At 65.6% G+C, this 16386-nt stretch overlaps 2 protein-coding genes across 26 annotated transcripts; both read right to left on the bottom strand.

Annotated features, from left to right (window-relative positions):
- Positions 1-3362: 3362 nt before the first annotated feature.
- On the bottom strand, positions 3363-7024 carry RNF223 (ring finger protein 223). 19 transcript variants are annotated; one of them, XM_036436470.2, is made up of 3 exons: positions 6011-7024; positions 4682-4794; positions 3363-4645 (listed from the first exon to the last, which is right to left on the bottom strand). In XM_036436470.2, the coding sequence occupies exons 2-3, from the start codon at positions 4783-4785 to the stop codon at positions 3760-3762; spliced, it is 990 nt and encodes a 329-aa protein (XP_036292363.1). In that variant the 5' UTR covers positions 4786-4794; positions 6011-7024; the 3' UTR covers positions 3363-3759. The 19 variants fall into 19 exon arrangements, with proteins under 19 accessions (XP_036292363.1, XP_036292366.1, XP_036292364.1 ...); XM_036436473.2 differs by having other exon boundaries at positions 3363-4618; positions 4709-4794; positions 6011-7023; XM_036436471.2 differs by having other exon boundaries at positions 3363-4618; positions 6011-7022.
- A 2185-nt stretch (positions 7025-9209) lies between these two features.
- Positions 9210-15975, bottom strand: CUNH1orf159 (chromosome unknown C1orf159 homolog). 7 transcript variants are annotated; one of them, XM_045581216.1, is made up of 8 exons: positions 15649-15975; positions 13175-13394; positions 12975-13050; positions 11887-11952; positions 11258-11343; positions 11016-11041; positions 10664-10694; positions 9210-10206 (listed from the first exon to the last, which is right to left on the bottom strand). In XM_045581216.1, exons 2-8 carry the CDS (start codon positions 13335-13337, stop codon positions 10109-10111), a joined length of 546 nt encoding a protein of 181 aa, XP_045437172.1. In that variant the 5' UTR covers positions 13338-13394; positions 15649-15975; the 3' UTR covers positions 9210-10108. The 7 variants fall into 7 exon arrangements, with proteins under 7 accessions (XP_045437172.1, XP_045437173.1, XP_045437171.1 ...); XM_045581217.1 differs by having other exon boundaries at positions 15692-15975; XM_045581215.1 differs by lacking the exon at positions 15649-15975 and adding an exon at positions 12199-12285 and having other exon boundaries at positions 11258-11452; positions 13175-13370.
- Positions 15976-16386: the final 411 nt, after the last annotated feature.

The following is a 16386-nucleotide window of genomic DNA, read 5'->3' as shown; positions in this document are numbered from 1 at the left end:
TGAAACTGTTAATACTAATCAATACTGACAACAAATAATCAATCTGAACCACACTTTGATCGTAAAACGACCAGAATGTTCCAGAAGACACAGCAAAGTAATTTTGCTTCATGATGACGCACCATCACACACTTCAAAACCAGTTAGAGACACATTAAAAGATCTTGCTGGGAAGTATGAACCCACCCGCTGTATTCACCAGCCCTTGCTCCTTCAGATGACCGCTTGTTCTGATCGATGGCACAGCATTTTCTGAGCAGCACTTCAAAAGTTACGAAGAAGTGGAAAATGGGGTCTCTGAATGGTTTGCCTCAAAACAAGAAAAATTCTATTGGGATGATACCCACAAATTACCTGAAAGATGGGGGAAATGGGTAGCTAGCGGTGGACATTACTTTGAATAAAGCACTTTTGATGTTTCTCTTGAAATTATCGTGTTTTCTTTGCTTATAAAATCCACATTTTTAACCAGTTAAAAGTTCATCTGAACTACTAACCAGTTAATGGTTAATCTGAATTATTAACCAGTTGGTGGTTAATCCACATTATTAACTGATTAATAGTTAATCTGCACTATTAATCGGTTGATGATTAATCCACATTTTTAACCGTTTAATGATTCGGATTTTATAATCAAAGAAAACACGATAATTTCAAGAGAAACATCAAAAATGTTTTATTCAAAGTAATGTCCATCGCTAGCTACCCATTTCCCCATCTTTCAGGTAATTTGTGGGTACGTCCCAATAGAACTTTTCTTGTTTTGAGGCAGACCATTCAGAGACCCCATTTCCTACTTCTTCAGGTTTGAAGTGTGGGTGGCAGCACCTGCATGGCATCGCCATGGTGAGCCGCACCCCACCTCCCAGGTGAGCCCTCCGCGGAGCCCGACTGTGCTCCAAGGCCTGTGGCATGCGTGGGAGCACCGGAGAGCTGGCCCGAGTCTGGGTCCGGCGGGGGGCAGGGCGGGGTCCCGGCCAGGAGCTGCGGACACAACCAGGGCATGGGCGCAAAAACCCACAGAACCTGCGGACACAACCAGGACACGGGCGCAAAAACCCACAGAACCTGCGGACACAACCAGGGCATGGGCGCAAAAACCCACAGAACCTGCGGACACAACCAGGGCATGGGCGCAAAAACCCACAGAACCTGCGGACACAACCAGGGCATGGGCGCAAAACCCCACAGAACCTGCGGACACAACCAGGGCATGGGCGCAAAAACCCACAGAACCTGCGGACACAACCAGGGCATGAGCGCAAAAACCCACAGAACCGGGCGTCCGGCCACGGACCAGAGACTCCGGCCGCGGACCAGAGACTCCGGCCGCGGACCAGAGACTCCGGCCATAGACCCAGAGACTCCTGCCGTGGACCAGAGACTCCGGCCGCCGACCCAGAGATTCCGGCCGCGGACCAGAGACTCCGGCCGCGGACCAGAGACTCCGGCCAGGGACCCAGAGACTCCGGCCGCGGACCAGAGACCCTGGCCGCGGACCAGAGACCCCGGCCGCGGACCAGAGACTCCGGCCGCGGACCAGAGACCCCGGCCGAGGACCAGAGACTCGGGGGGCGGTACTGGGGCCGCGCCCATGCCCCGGGGGCTGAGCCCCTGAGCAGGACTGGCTGCCCCGTGGGTGAGCTCAGGTGGCTGGGCTCGTCCCCTGCACCAAACGGCTGCTGTTGGATCCCACTCAGGGGCCGCGATAATGCACCACCACTCACTTCAAACAGTTAGCGACCGTGTGGCTCCATCACCAAGGGGCGAACAGGAGGCAGCGACAGATGCTGGCTTTCACTCACACAGTTTCTCTGTCTCTGCCCCTCATTTCTCTCTCTCTCTCTCTCTCTCTCTCTCTCTCTCTCTCTCTCTCTCTCTCTCTCTTTCCTCTCTCCTCTCTCTCTCTCCCTCTCTCTTCTCTCTCTCTCTCTTCTCTCTCTTATTCTCTCTCTAAAATAAATAAATAAATAAATAAATAAATAAATAAATAAATAAATAAAAAAGGAGGACAGCAGCCTAGAGCTTGTCCAGGAGCCTGCCCGTGCGTGAGACCTGGACACTGGACACAGGGCAGGCAGTTGGGAGATCCCGGTGTCCTGGCCCTTCTGGGACTCCTGGGAGAGGGGGGGGGGGGCAGGGTTTCAGGGCTGTGTCTTGTCTCTCAGGGTGAGAGGCCACCAGTGACCACCTGCACAGCAGGGAGTGACCATGTGCGACCCTATGCTCCACATGCTTGAGTGTCAGCCTGCATGTGTGATACACGTGACCAGTGACCTGATGGCCAGTTGTGCTTGTGCCGGCTTCCCTGTATCTTCCATGCACACGACCTCTGCCCCCTGCACACGACCCCTGCCCCCTGCCCCCAGCACACGACCCCTGCTCCAGAGCCTGCCCTCAGCCCTGCCTGCAGTGGTCGGAGCTCAGGCCATTAATTGCAGTCACACATGGATAAATACCTGTTGAATGTGTGAGATGCTCATATGACCACATGTACAACCTCACATGCCTGGCCCTGCCCGCGATGAGGGCGAGGCTCTGTGCACGTAGCTGACGGGTGTGTGTGCGTGCTGACGGGGTGCGGTGTCACTGTCATGCGGTCTGTGGTCACACCCCCCCCCCCCCCCCGTGGTCTGTGCTCCGTGGTCCTGTGCTGAGATCGGGGCCGGGGAAGGTGGTGTTCCGGCCCCACAAGGCCATCTTCTCTGGGGTCCCCACCCCCCAGAGGCTCAGCTGGGTGCAGCAGGAAGTCCAGGGCTTTGGGGTGAGGGGTGAGCATGCTGAGCCATAACCGGCCGGGCCTCTCTTGGCCATGCCAACCTGGTGGTGCAGGGTTCCTGGGGCTGAGAGCAAACCCCGGGGCGAGGGGAGGGGGGCGCCTGGCAGGGCTTGTCCCGTTACCAGCCAGGCCCCGGAGGGGGACTGTGGTATGTGGACTGTTGGACATACATCTGCACCTCTGCTTCTGTGCCCCCGTGACCCTCGGTTCCTGGGGTTCAGGGGTTCTGCAGCACCCCAGTCAGGCTTCCCGCAGGATCGCAGGGCCCTGTCTTCTTGGGTTTCAATCGGCTCAGGAGGAGGGGGCTCTGGACCGGGCCCCGCTCCCCCGTCCCAGGTGATCTGGGTCCCCCCACCTCCCTTGGGGAGCTCAGGGTCCTGGGGGGCAGCCAAGACCCACACTGCCCAGCCCCTCAGCACGGAGGAGACGGAGTTGTACCGGAGGCTGGGGCCCCTGCCCTAGGGACGGCTGGAGTGGGACCCAGGGGTGTCCTCTGGACTGAGGCTCTCTGGGGAGGGCTGGACGGTGGGTGGGGGTCAGTGGGACAGGGAGGAGGGCGCACAGGCAAGGACCTTCCCAGATGTGGATACAAAATAATTTATTTACAAACGTGCAGTTCCGGGGGCAGGCTCAGCGCCCCCACCCCAGGGAGGGCCGGCCCTGCCTGGGGAAGGAGCCGCGTGAAATGTGAGGGTGAGGCCCCTCCCTTCCCACAGGGGCTGCCTCTGTGGGCGATTCACAGCGCGTACGGGGCCTGGCCAGGCGGTGCTGGGCCTCGGGCTCCTCACCGGGAGGTAGGGGTGGTCTCTGGGGCTCACGGGAGCCCATTATTCTTGGAAGCTTTGGGGAGCCATCAGGATCTAGCCCCAGAGTGGGGTCCGTGAGCCAAATGGGGTCCCCAGAGATGCTAGGGCTCCTGTGGGGACCTGGGACTGATTCCTCCCTCGGCTGTGGGCTGGGTCCCCCATGGGCACGGACAGCTAGTCGTCGGCCAGTGGCCCGAGCGGGAAGGTGGCTGGGTAGCTGACGGTGGTGGGCGCGGCGATGGCGGGCGGCCGGGTCAGGCAGTGCAGGCTCCCGGTCCTGAGCGCGCACTGCACCGGCCAGAGCACCACGCAGAAGAGGGCCAGCAGCAGGGCCGTGATGAGCGCCATGCGCTTCCAGTCCCCGCAGCGGGCCCAGCAGCGGGCCAGGCGGCCCCGGGGGCGGCCGCTGGGGCTGGGGCTGGGGGCGGGCAGGGCGGGCTCGGGCGGCTTGCTCAGGCCCACGTCCACACACACGAAGCCGGGCGTCGCCAGGCCGGGCGCGGAGGGGGGGAGGCAGCAGCACAGCTTGGTGCCCTCCAGCCACACCGGCTCCTCCCGCTGCAGGTGCGCCGGCATCTTGGCCTGCAGCTGGCGGCTGGTGCGCAGCGCGGGGGCCCCGTCGGCGGGCACGGCGGTGGGCTGCCGGCAGAACGGGCAGGGCACAGCCTCACTGCCCGGCCGGCCGGCTGGCTGGGCGGCCGCCAGCCGTGCCAGGCACTCCAAGCAGAAGACATGGGTGCAGGACAGCTCCTTGGGCGTCTTGAAGATGTTATCATAGCCGGAGAAGCAGATGGAGCACTCCAGGGGAGAGGCCACCTTCTCTGAGCCGGGGGTGGTGGGGGACCTGAGGCCGCTGACCGAGCCGGGGGACCTGGGGCCGCTGACCGAGCCGGGGGACCTCAGGCCGCTGACCGAGCTGGGGGACCTGAGGCCGCTGACCGAGCTGGGGGACCTCAGGCCGCTGACCGAGCCGGGGGACCTGGGGCCGCTGACCGAGCCGGGGGACCTGAGGCCGCTGACCGAGCTGGGGGACCTCAGGCCACTGACCGAGCTGGGGGACCTCAGGCCGCTGACCGAGCTGGGGGTGGTGGGGGACCTGGGGTCGCTGATCGAGCTGGGGGACCTGGGCAGGGGGGCTGTGGGGCTGCCCAGGCTGGGGGGCAGCGTGGCTGTATGCCACACCTGCTGGCGTGACGACATGGCTAAGAGCTGTGGGACAAAGAGAGAGACTGTGAGTGACCCCAGGCTGCCCCTTCCAGAGGTCAGCCTGTCCCTCTCCCCTTTGCCCAGGAAAGACACTGCCCACCTGTGGGTGCCACCTGCACCCTGTCCTACCCCCTCCAGCACCTCACGCCGAGGCTGGGGCAGGCAGCCGGATGGGTCTGCGGACGGACGCCATGTGCACAGGGTGCCGTGCTGAGTGCCAGGGGGACGCCTCAGGCTGGCCCTGCCCTGGCTGTGCGCCTGGCAGAGGTGGAGTGACCATTCCCATCTGGGCTCGGCCAGGCTGGGCCAGGTCATGGGATGTCACAGCCATGAGCAGAAAAGGCAGCTTGGAGGGTGGGGGACTCAGCCAGGACACCTGGCAGCGGGCCTCGGCTCTGGGTCAGTGAAGTGGGTTTGACACGGATCCCAGTGTAGGCACGTGGCTGGGTGCCAGGCGTGGCTGGGAAGGTCAGCACTGGGTCTGGGGCTGAGCCAAGCCGGCCTATAGGGGATGGAGAGGCCTGAGTAGGGTGGAGGCTGGTGGCCTGGGGAAGGTTTGTGTCCCAGCCGTGCCCCAAACCCAAAGGGCCAGCCCGTCTGCTGGTGGCAGGGGCCTGAGTCAGCCCTTGGGACTCGAGGGGAGGATACACAGGCCTCTGTCCTCGGCCCAGCACACAGCTGCCTCCTCCTGTCCCATCCCATTCCCATGGGACCCTGTCTGTCTCCGGGCCGGGCTCAGGTGGCCAGCCTGCTGACAGGAGCCTGCCCAGTGCTGCACCCGCCCCTCCCCTGGGCCTAGGTCTCCACCTGGTGGACAGAGGAGGCCAGCGCCTTGGGAAGACCCCATCCCTGGCCCCGTGGAGCTCAGGAGGCCCCCGAGGCGGCCCGGCCATGACTTGCTGTCAGTGGGGGGATGACTCCAGGATGACACGCATGAAGGCTCCCCGGTGACCGAGCCTGAGTCGGGGTGCGTCACTGTGATGTCACGAGTGCCCGCATCCCAACACGGGAGGTCACCATGCCCTGGGGACAGGGTGGCTGCGGGTCAGGCCGCGGCTGTGGCCGTGGCCAGGTCTGGGGGACTGGCCGCCCGCCCCCCCCCGCCCCCCCGCTGGCAAGCCCACATAACCGGTTCCTTGGCACTGAGGCCCCACCCCGAGGAGCTGCCCCACCCCGAGCCGGTCCAGGTGAGAGGTGAGAGCCGGCTGAGGGGCCTTACCTGGCGGCCGGGGGTCAGCGGGGCCGGGGCATGGTGCTCCTGGCCGGCCCGGGCCAGGCTCCGCGGCTCCTGGTTCTGCTCAGGCAGTGCTCTCCGGGCCGGGCCCAGCCTGGGCTCCTGGGGCAGGTGCCCTCCTCGGCTGTCGCAGCTGTCTCGGCGGCTGGGCTGGCGGGTGCGCCTCTGCGTGCTCCTGGCAGGTGGAGGGCAGGGGTTGCGTGTCCCAGTGTGCGTGCCGAGCAGGTGTGAGTCCTTGGGCTGGGCCCCGGCAGGTGTATTTATGGACTCAGGTCATGCTGGCCGGGGGCGTGGCCTCGGCCTCGGGATTGGCTGGCCTCCCGTCCTCCGCCTGGTGAGCTGGGCGCAGAGGGTGAGGCGCAGCTGCGGTCACTCAGGCCTCCACAGCCTGGACAGGTCTGAGGGTGGTGCCTGGAGCAGCCCTTGAGGCCTCCCAGCCCCCCACTCTGCACCTCAGCCCAGGTCCTTACACCCTGTGATCTCACTGATGTCCCCTCCACAGCTCTCAATCCAGTCCCCCATATCATGTACACGACTGCTGACATGTGTGTCCATACGTGTGTCACCCCAATGTTCACACGCGTGGCTCTCCAGACCTGGAATTCTGCTGCCCCTGTTCCCGCCCCCACAGCCTTTGGGTCCAGGGGCTGGGTGAGAGGTCAGGGCTGGGAGCACTCCCAAGGAGTGGGGTCAAAGGTAAGGGTGCCTCAGGGACCAGGAGGGTCACAGGACTGGTTTGGGGTGACTGCTGCCGGCACCCTGGGTTACACATGTGGGACCCTGGAGCCAAGGAAGCCCCCGACCCACCAGGGGTCTGAAGTCCTTCTGGGGGGAATGGGAGCAGTTTCAGCCGGTCAGCATGGGGTCCTGCAGACCTCGGGGCCGGCTGGGGCCTGGGGGCTGGGCTGAGGGGCCAGGGTTTACCCAGTGGCACAGACTGCACCCCTCCCCCCACCCGTGCCCCGATGTCCCCATACCTGACACCGCCCCCAGCTCCTGGGGTCATGCAGGTTGGCCCCCTCGGCCGAGAACAGTGCACACCGGGCTGGACTCAGGGCCTGGGCCCCTGCTGCTGACAAGAGAGGGCAGTGTCCTGGTGCTGGTCCCTCTGCTCCCAGAACCTGAGGCTCCTGGGGACATCCCGGCTCCGAGGTCACCGGGCTCCTCAGGGGACAGTCAGGGGCCAGAGGCGAGGGGAGAGGAAGGCCCCAAGAATGTGCTGTGGGCGTGGCAGGAGGCAGGGCCAGACCTGGAGCAGCCATGGCTGTAGGTGTGTGAGGCCCCACGTGTCCTGTGTGGGGACGGGGACACACACACGGACACGCACACACACACGTACATGCACACCCTAGCATGCACAAGCTACCCTGGCTGAGCGACAGCGCGTCCTCGTGTGTGCAGATGCGTGGACCTTCGGAGGGGAGCATGGCTGCCGATGGGTGAGGCCCTCATGGCCCCCACCTTGCAGCTCTTTCAGGCCCCTGGCTGGGCCCTCTGCCTTCACACCTCCTCCTCAGGCCCCACCCAGTCAAGCCCTGAGCCCCGCCTCCCAACTGCTATAGGTGGTCTCCTGATGACCTCTGACCCCTGTTGGCTCTCAGGGAGTCTCCTAGCTCTGGGTGAATGAATGAGATGCAGCTGTGACTCCAGGGCGCACCCCCAACCACCTCACCTCCTGGGGCATCGGGGAGACCCAGCCCCTCATGACGTGGGCATGGTGCCCACCCGCCTGCGTTGGCCTGAGCTGTGACCCAGAAACCACCCCCATTGTGGCCCATGAGGGCCTGGAGTCCAGATGAGGGCTGGTGAGGGGTGAGGGATGGAGACAGGAAGGGCTGTGCAGGCCCCACTCAGACCACCTGCCCTGCCAGCCCCCACACCCTCCCCTCTGGTGCCCAAGCCCTGCTGTCTGGCCTGGGGGCTCAGGGTCATGGGCTGGGGAGTCCAGCAACACCACCTGTGCTATCTGGGGCCAGGGTGGGACCTCCCCCCAGGCTCACAGGTCAGGGGAAAGGCGCCCGGTGTGGGGCTGGGGCTGGGGCTGGGAGGGTGTGGAGAGGGCCGAGGGGACCCTGGGCTTCTGGGCAGGAAGAGGTGGCGGGTGGGGGCCTCCCTCCTCCTGGCCTGGCCTCCAGGGCCTGGCCCGCCAGACCTGCTGTCCTGGTCGAACGTGGTGGTTTCCTGTTTTGTCCCCGTTACCAGCCTGGCCTGGTGCCAACATGGGAGCAGAGGGCATGAGCTGTCCTGGTGTGTCCCCCACCCCACCCCGGCTGGCGGGCTCCTCCTCCTTCCCTATGGCCCATGAGCCGCTGGGAACCCTGACCTGGTCTCCCCACCCAGCCCCTGGAGGGGAGAAGCTGTCGGGGCTGCTGTGGGCGAAGGGGGCGACCAGCCCCTCCACGTGGCACCCAGGACCCCGGCTATGCCCGCCTTCCCTCCTCCTCCAGGACGGGTACCAGGCCCCATCCGCCACTGGTTCGGTCTGGCCAGGCTCCCTCCCTCCTGGCGGCGGGCAGACCGCAGCTCAAGGACCGGGTGGCCTGCCCTGCCAGGGCCTGGCCCTGGGGAGGCTGCTGGCCACGGGCGGGGCAGGCAGTTCCCAGCACCATCCCCAGAACAAAGGACAGAGGCCTGGGAGTCCCTGCAGCCCCTGCTGTGCACCCCTCGCCTCCCCAGCCCAGCAGACGTCCCCCCAAGAGCCATAAACCTCCGACGGGGTGTCCCAGCACAGGCAACAGTGGACATGGGCTGGGCCAGGCTGTCAGGCCAGCTCTGGGGCGAAGCCCTGACCCCTGTGGCTAGCCACCTGCTGCACACATCAATGTCCCCTGCTCACCAGCTCCTCCAGCTGGCACTGCCCACTGGGCACGCCTCCTGCGCCCATGGGTGTCCTGTGCAGGCCCCGGCCACCCGGGGTTCCCACGTTGCCCGCCAGCTGCTCCTGCTTCAGAAAAGCCCTCTGAGCAGCAGCCTCAGCGTGCCCGTCGCAGCCGAGGGGTCCTGCCTGCCCGGGGAGCCGGAGAAACGCCCGACGGTGGGGCTGCGTGGGAACTCGCTCGCCCGCCCGCCGGCCGGGGCGCAGGCTTTTGGGCAGGGGCCTGGTCCTTGTGCGGGCTCTCCCCAGGCCCTGTCCCCGTGAGGGGCAGCAGCTGGATGGGTCTCAACCTGCGCAGGACAGAGGGGCCTGTGGTGCAGAAGGACGTTTATTGGACCAGGTCTGCGCTGGCTCCCTGCTCTCGGCTGCTGGGCGGGAAGACACGCTCGAATCTGGACACTGGACGGCTTCCCCACGCCGAGGGCTCGGAGCCCGACCACACGGGCCCTCTTCCGGCCGCAGACTGAAGAAGAAACGGGGCTGCGGCCAGTGCCGAGTCCAGCGCGGGAAGTGGCCACAACACTCCTTTCTCCGTAGCAGCCGCCTCCCTCCGCCGGTCACGGGACCAGATGCCCAGGCAGCGTCCGGGCGAAGGGGGCTTGGAGGACACTTCCCTGGGGCTGGGCCCTGAGTCCAGTGCTGTGGGCACGTGTGTCCTGGGGGGATGGAGCCCAAAGGCTGGGCTCTGGGTGGGGAACAGACTTTCCTACAAATGAGTTTTTGCTTAAAAAGAGTCCGAAGTTGGCTGGAAACCAGCAAACACCTGCAACTCCTGGAACCAGGGGTCATGGGCTGGGGGTCGGCCCAGGACAGCCCTGTAGGTGCCTGGGCCTCGGGACCGGTCCCATCCGACACCGGCCGGAACACCCAGTGGCCTGGCCTCACTGCCTTCGGAGGTGCTGACACGGCTCCGTGGGCAGAGCGTCTGGCCGGCGCTGCAGCAGGGGGCAGCCTGCGGTCCCTCCGTCTCTCCCGAGGCCCCGAGCCCCCCAGCCCGGCTCCCAGCCAGTCTCGGGGACGCCTGCTGTGGTCGGTGACGCTGAGCGGCCGTGGGCAGGACTGGGCACGCAGGAGGCTGGCGGGGGCCACGCCGCGCCTGCCGCTGGGGCTGAGCGCGGAGCCGGGCGAGTCCAGGCCTCGGAGGCCTGGGGGGCACAGCTGCCCTGGGCGGCCTCGGTGGTGGGCGGCGGTGCAGTGAGGTGCGCCCGTCAGACGTTGCTGACCCGGGCCTCCACCAAGGAGACGGCAGCGGGGCCCGCGTCCCGGGCCGAGGGCCGCTCCCGCCGGACGTAGCGCGGCTTCCGCACTGAAACGGGAAGGCAGGTGGGTCAGCGTGGGGCCGGGGGGAGGGGGCAGACCCCGCTGGCACCCCCGCGCAGAGGCAGGACACGCCTGACCCAGCAGTGAAAGCCAGGCCTCGGGCACAGCAGGGACTTGGCGAAGGGCCAACCCAGGGAGGCGGGGTGACCCGAGGCCCCATCGGGGGTTCCTCCTCCTCTCCCCCCTCCCTCCTCCCTCCTCCTCTCGCTCCCCCTTCCCCTCCCCTCCCCTCTTCTCCCCCTCCTGCTCCTTCTTCCTCCCTGACAGACTCAGAGTCTCAGAAACCAAACGGAGGGCACAGGGCACGGGAGCCCCGGCTGATAAGGGAGGCCTGGCCGTCGGAGCCGCCAGGGGTGGAGGCTGTGAGGCCACTGAGTCAGGTCCCGCTTCCCCTGTGGCCGGAGGCAGCGATCCACAGCCGGCAGACGTGAGCGCTGACGTACCTGAGGACTGCGGTGGGGGGATCATCGCGGCCTTGAGAGGAGAGGACAGTGAGACTGGGGCTGCCGCGCTGAGGGACAGACTCGGGGACAGACTCGGGGTCAGACACGGGGACAGACTCGGGGACAGACACGGGGTCAGACTCGGGGACAGACTCGGGGTCAGACACGGGGTCAGACACGGGGACAGACTCGGGGTCAGACACGGGGACAGACTCGGGGTCAGACTCGGGGACAGACTCAGGTCAGACATGGGGACAGACTCGGGGTCAGACACGGGGACAGACTCGGGGTCAGACACGGGGACGGGTACAGGCACAGATGGGAGGGCACTCGGCCCACCCGGGTGACTTACGGCCTCGCTGGGCTGCAGGGCGGGGGCTGTGGGAAGAACACAGGTATCACCGGGGGCCCTCAGCCTGCGCCCTCCCCAGGGGGCTGTGGGCCCCACATCTGTCACCGTGCCCTCACCTGGCCTTCAGGCACATTTCCCACCTGCACGGGGGGTGGCCCAGGCACGCCCACCTTCCCTTCAGCAGCCACCGTGCCCTGCCCTGGGGGTCGGGGCTGGGCTGGGGCTGGGGGGCGAGGACGCACCTCTGTTCCTCCCGTAGCAGAGCCGGGGCAGCTTACTGCTGCGCTTGAGGTAGAAGAAGCCGGCCACAGCGAGGATGAGGCCCGAGCTGACGAGGAAGGTCCCCAGGAAGAGGGAGGCTGCCACTCGAGGGCCCCCTGCAGGCAAGGCCCCCTCAGCCCTTCCTTCCACACTGGGCCCCGGAGGCACGGGCAGGCCTGCGGGAGGGGGCACCTGAGACACTCAGGAAAGCTGTGGGCATCAGGTAAGAGGGGGTCCTGTGCCCGCCCCGGGACCCCAGAGCTGAGGGCCCTTGTCTGGCTGCAGTGTCTGCACCCGCGGAGCCCCACGTCTTAGCAGTCAGGGACAGCACGGGCCCTGGGTGTCTGTCCTCCGCCTCCGAGAACACACGTCCGGTCACACGGACAAGGGACCTGGCGGGCTGGGAGTGAGGCAGAGGGTGGACATGGCTCTCAGGGCTCCCTCCCCCTGCTGGGACCCTCAGGGTGCACGGGGAGGCCCTGGCCCTGACGTGGACATGGCCTGCTTGGCCAGCACCATGGTCGGGTCGGCAGTGGGACTGGGTCCGACGATGCCCCCTCCCCAAGCCCTGTGGGCAGGCCCTGCTCGAGCCGGGAGCCGGCGCACTCACCAGGACTGGGTCGCCCAGGGGTCCCTGTGCTCCTGTTGGCGGGGGCCTGCTCGCCCTGGCCAGCCACTGTGGGGGCACACCTGTCAGTGGGGACCCGGGGGGACGGGGAGGGGGGGGTGACCGGGAGGAGCCCTGGAGCCAGGCACAGCCACAGGGGTCGCGGGTGTGACCGGGAGGAGCCCTGGAGCCAGGCACAGCAGCAGGGGTCGCGGGTGTGACCGGGAGGCAGAGGGATGGGGAGAGGGGTCCGGGCGAGCTGAGGCCTCCGGGAGAGCGGGCCAGATGGGTGTGGGGAGGGGATGGGCGACCTACGGCCTCTGCACTCGGAGCTGCTGTGGGTCCCATTCCTGCACCGCACGCAGCTGGCGCTCCCGTCAGCATTCCAGCGCCTGAAGCAGCCTGTGCGACAGAGGCAGTGAGGAGGCCCCCGGGCCAACCATGGCAGCTCGCGCCCGCTGGCGCCTGCCAGTCCGTTCCCGTCTGGCGGTCGGGGTGGCAGCAGAGGCCGGGCGGGGCCTAAAGCAGGCAGTGTTGTGTGGCCTTCTCTGGACGGGCCTCTACAGCACAGCCCTGACCGCCAGGCTCAGGCCACCCCACCTAGCCACCTGGTGAGGACGGCTGCACCCCTCTCCGCCAGGTGTGGCCTCCGCTGCCCTGCCCCTCCGCCGGGTCCCACATCGTCCAACCCCCCACACCTGCCAGCTGCCGCCAGCAACCAGCTCTGCCCGGCCAGTGCCCGATGGACAGCCCGTCCTGCCAGCTGCACCCTTAAGGGCAGGACTGTATCTTTCACCCTGAATGTTCTTCACGTCCTCAGCACTGAGCACGGAGGCCGAGCAAACGTGCTCCACATGGGCCTCCCTCCCTCTCCCGCTCTCAGGCCCAGCCGGCCTCTCGCCTCCCACACCTCCGGCTGCTCAGCACCAGTCTCCCCAGGGGCCCTGCCACCAGCCGCGAGGAGGTGGCCACGCCAGGAAGGAGGCTTGCAGGGGGCCACCCCTCCTGTGCCGTGCCCTCCGACCTCCCGGTCTGCACGCCTGCTGCCCTCACAGCGGGTGAGAGCTGTGAGGCTCAGGCCAGATGCTCACCTGGGCCGCACAGGCCTGCGCCGGGGCAGGTGGTGTTGGCGTCCACCACGTCCACACAGCACTGGGACTGCTGGCCCTGGAGGGGAAGGCCGGTCAGTTCCCAGACCAGAGACCCCGGGAATGGCTCGCCTCCAGAGGGGGCTGGGCCGCAGGCTCCAACCTCACCTCCTGGCACCCAGGCCACTGGGCAGGGCACCCACCGCGCTGTCTGAGGACTTGCTGGCAACTTCCACCAGGAGGCCGGCCAGGAGGACGGCGCGCTGGAGCGCCATGGCCCAGAGCACAGGGTCCGCAGCGGAGAGGGGCGCAGGGCTGCCGGGCGGGGGACCTGGCCTGGCCCCGCAGGACGCGAGCTGCAGACATCCAGCTCCTTGCAGCCTGGCGCTCTGCGGTCAGGAGGCTCACGGCCAGGTCTGAGGCCTGCAAATCAAGGTGCCAGGTGAGGCCCACGGCTTTGGAGTCTAACCAGGCCAGAGCCTCGGCCTCCGGGCTCAGGGTCCCCCGGACTGGGTTTGGACGGCTCCCTCGCCCACAGCTTCCCGAGGGAGGAGGGCTGGCAGAAAGAGTGATGTGCCATCTGCACAGGAGTGCAGGCAGGGCGTGGCCGTCCATCCCTCGTTGGTCCTGGTAAAACCCTAATCCGTCTTGAGCCTCTCCGCCCGATGTGGACCTGCTGGGTGAGAGGGTGCCTCTGGGGCAGACACAGGCTGGTCAGGACCCAGGCCCAGGTTCCAGCAAAGCTCCCAACACTCACACCCGACCTCCCTGTCAGGGGACTCAGAGCCAGGCCCACACGACCCGTCGTGAGGCAGACAAGCTTTAGCAAACTCCTGCCAACTTCCAGGGGGGACCCCAACACCATCGCCTGGCACACGGCAGGCGAGTGTTTTCTTGCAGGAATGTCGGCTCTAGGAACACAGTGCACTCGGCAGAAACAGCGATGGAGGTGCTCAGGGCCGTGAGCGCAGGAAGAACAAGTAACCGATCGCTGCCCTCCTTCCGCACAGGGAAACGCAGTGCCTGGAGACTCGGCTGTGGGCCTTCCTGACAGGCAGGCGGTCTTCGCACTGTGTGCTTGGGCCTCTCCTGGGTGGGTGAGCCAGGACAGGGGCCTCCCCTAGTCCTGCACCCTGATCCGCCAGGCACACCCTCCAGTCTCCCTAACTGCCTCCCCCAGGCCAGGGCTTCGCCTTAGGGAGTTCAGGGCACAAACATTCAGCCACACAGGAGATCCCAGCCACGGGCTGTTTCCTGGCACCATCAGCAAACAGTTCCACAGCCGGACACACTGGTCAAAACTGGTCCAACAGCCTGTGCCGGCCACTGCAGGGGAGTCACACCTCAAAACCACGGACTAAATGCAAGTCATTTTCTATTTTGGACCCAAAGCCAAATAACTGGGTAAAAGGATGTCTACAAGGTCAAGAGAAATTTGGTGAGAATTTAAACTGAACTATTTGTTCTTTCAAGTTCTTATTTTCCTTCGGAAAACCGGTTTCAGTATATGTGCTGCCGAAGCGAGCACGGAAAACCGGTTTCAATACAGAACCGTCTTCAGGTCACGGCGATTCTAAGCACGCCAGGAGGAAGGGTAACGGAGTGGGATGGTTTTGGTCAGCTGGTCAGGGGCTGGGTCCTGGCAGGACGACCATGCCCACAGGATTCCCAGCAGGAAGGCTTTGCTGGGCGTCCACCCAGAGCAGGGGGACCCCACCTCCGCCCCCTGCTTTCCGGGCCTGAGGCTGAAGGGGCGTGGGGAACGTGTGGTCCAGCGTGTTTCAGGTGCACTGGCCTGCCTCTCTCACTGCTGCAAGTCACCGTCCGTGTGGGTTCGGCTGGCCGGCTAAGCCAGCAAAGGGAGCCAGAGTGAAGAGCCGCTCCAACACGTGCTTCTCCATCTGAAACCCGACGTGCTGAGCGAACACAGTGCTGGCACACGCTTGACTGGACGAACGGGAAAAGGTTCGGGGCCTGGCAGGGAGTTCAGCTGGCCAGAGCGGTATCCCATACACAAGGCTGCCGGTCTGATCCAGGTCAGGGAACATACCAGAGGCAACCAATGAAGTAAGTGGAGCAAATAGATGTTTCTCTTTCTTTCCCTCTCTCAAACCAATCAGCAAGTGTTTTTAAAATGTGTTTTTTTATTGATTTCAGGGAGGGAAGAGAGAGATCAATCCTCAGTAGGTGCCCGACTGAAATCGAAGGCGGACACTCTATCCGCTGAGCCAAACCAGCCAGGGCAGGACCCTGTTTGAAGTTTTGGTCTGTGACAAGGCAGAGCCCGCGCTGCCCACACTCTGCTGTCCACCGGCCACGGCTCTGTGTGTCCATCAAAGGCACCAGCCACTCGGAACCACCTGCCCAGACAGCCCTTCGCTGTGCTTTCGGGAGGGATGCGGGGGAGGGGGAGGAGGTGGGAGTGCGCCCGCCAGGAAAAGGGCTTTCTGCGCATCCCGGCTGTCTCCTCCTCCGCTTCTGAACACAGCGAGGCCGGTGGGACCCCGCTGGACCCCCGCCCGCGCGGTGACACCCCCAAGGATAGGCGACACCGAGAACCACGCGGAACAAAAGCGAATTCGATGGGACAAGGCGGCCACAAGTTCGGTCACAAACAGCTTCGGGCAGAAATTGCGTTTACCAGACGCTGCTGCCTGAAATGCTGTAAAAATCGTACCCGAACTCCCTGGTCTCCATCACGTCGGAGCTAAAACACCTACTCCGTCCTCAGGCGGCGACGCTCGGCTGTGACCGACGGCGAAACCTACGTTTCGGCCAAGCCCAGGCTGTGGGGCGATGAACGCGGAAACCCCGGGGAAGAGGCCGCGGATCCCGGACGGTCCGGCGCAGCGGGCGCCGTGGGGCCCGGGGGGCTCGGGACGGGGTCCCAAGTCTGGCTACGGAGGCTCCCTCGAGTCCTTTGTCCGGTTCCCGGCCCCCGCCCAGCCCCGCCCCGAGACCGTCCTGCCCGCGCGGCGGCACCTCCAGGCCGCCTCGACCCCCGCCCCCGCCTGCCCCACGGCCCCGCCGCCCGCCCACCCCCAGCCCTGCACTCACCCCGGCGCCCCTTGGGTTCCTCTTTCGTACCCCCCGCCCTCCAGGTGGTAGCGCCACGCACCCTGGGACTTGTAGTCTCCCCGCTACCACAGCCCGGGTGCCAGGGCGCGAGACTACCAATCCCAAACTACACTTCCCGGCGGTCTTCGCAAGAGCCCAGTCTCGCCAGGTGGGTTCCGGTACAGGATTCTCGCGAGGCTTTGTGAGACGCGCGCGGAGCGACCTGGGAAGTGTAGTCTAGGGCGCAGGGCTCCTGGCCTCCGGGCCCTGTGCTGGGCCTGGGAGGGAGGAGGCGGAGGGGAGAACTTCACCGCTCCGGACGCCTCGCGCGCGGGCGCTCTTGGCGTTGCTAGGAGAC

This window comes from Pipistrellus kuhlii, unplaced genomic scaffold (assembly GCF_014108245.1).
Source record: "Pipistrellus kuhlii isolate mPipKuh1 unplaced genomic scaffold, mPipKuh1.p scaffold_m20_p_137, whole genome shotgun sequence".
NCBI lineage: Eukaryota > Metazoa > Chordata > Mammalia > Chiroptera > Vespertilionidae > Pipistrellus > Pipistrellus kuhlii.
Note: the sequence above shows the minus strand (reverse complement) of the source record. Positions and strands in the feature narration are given on the sequence as shown.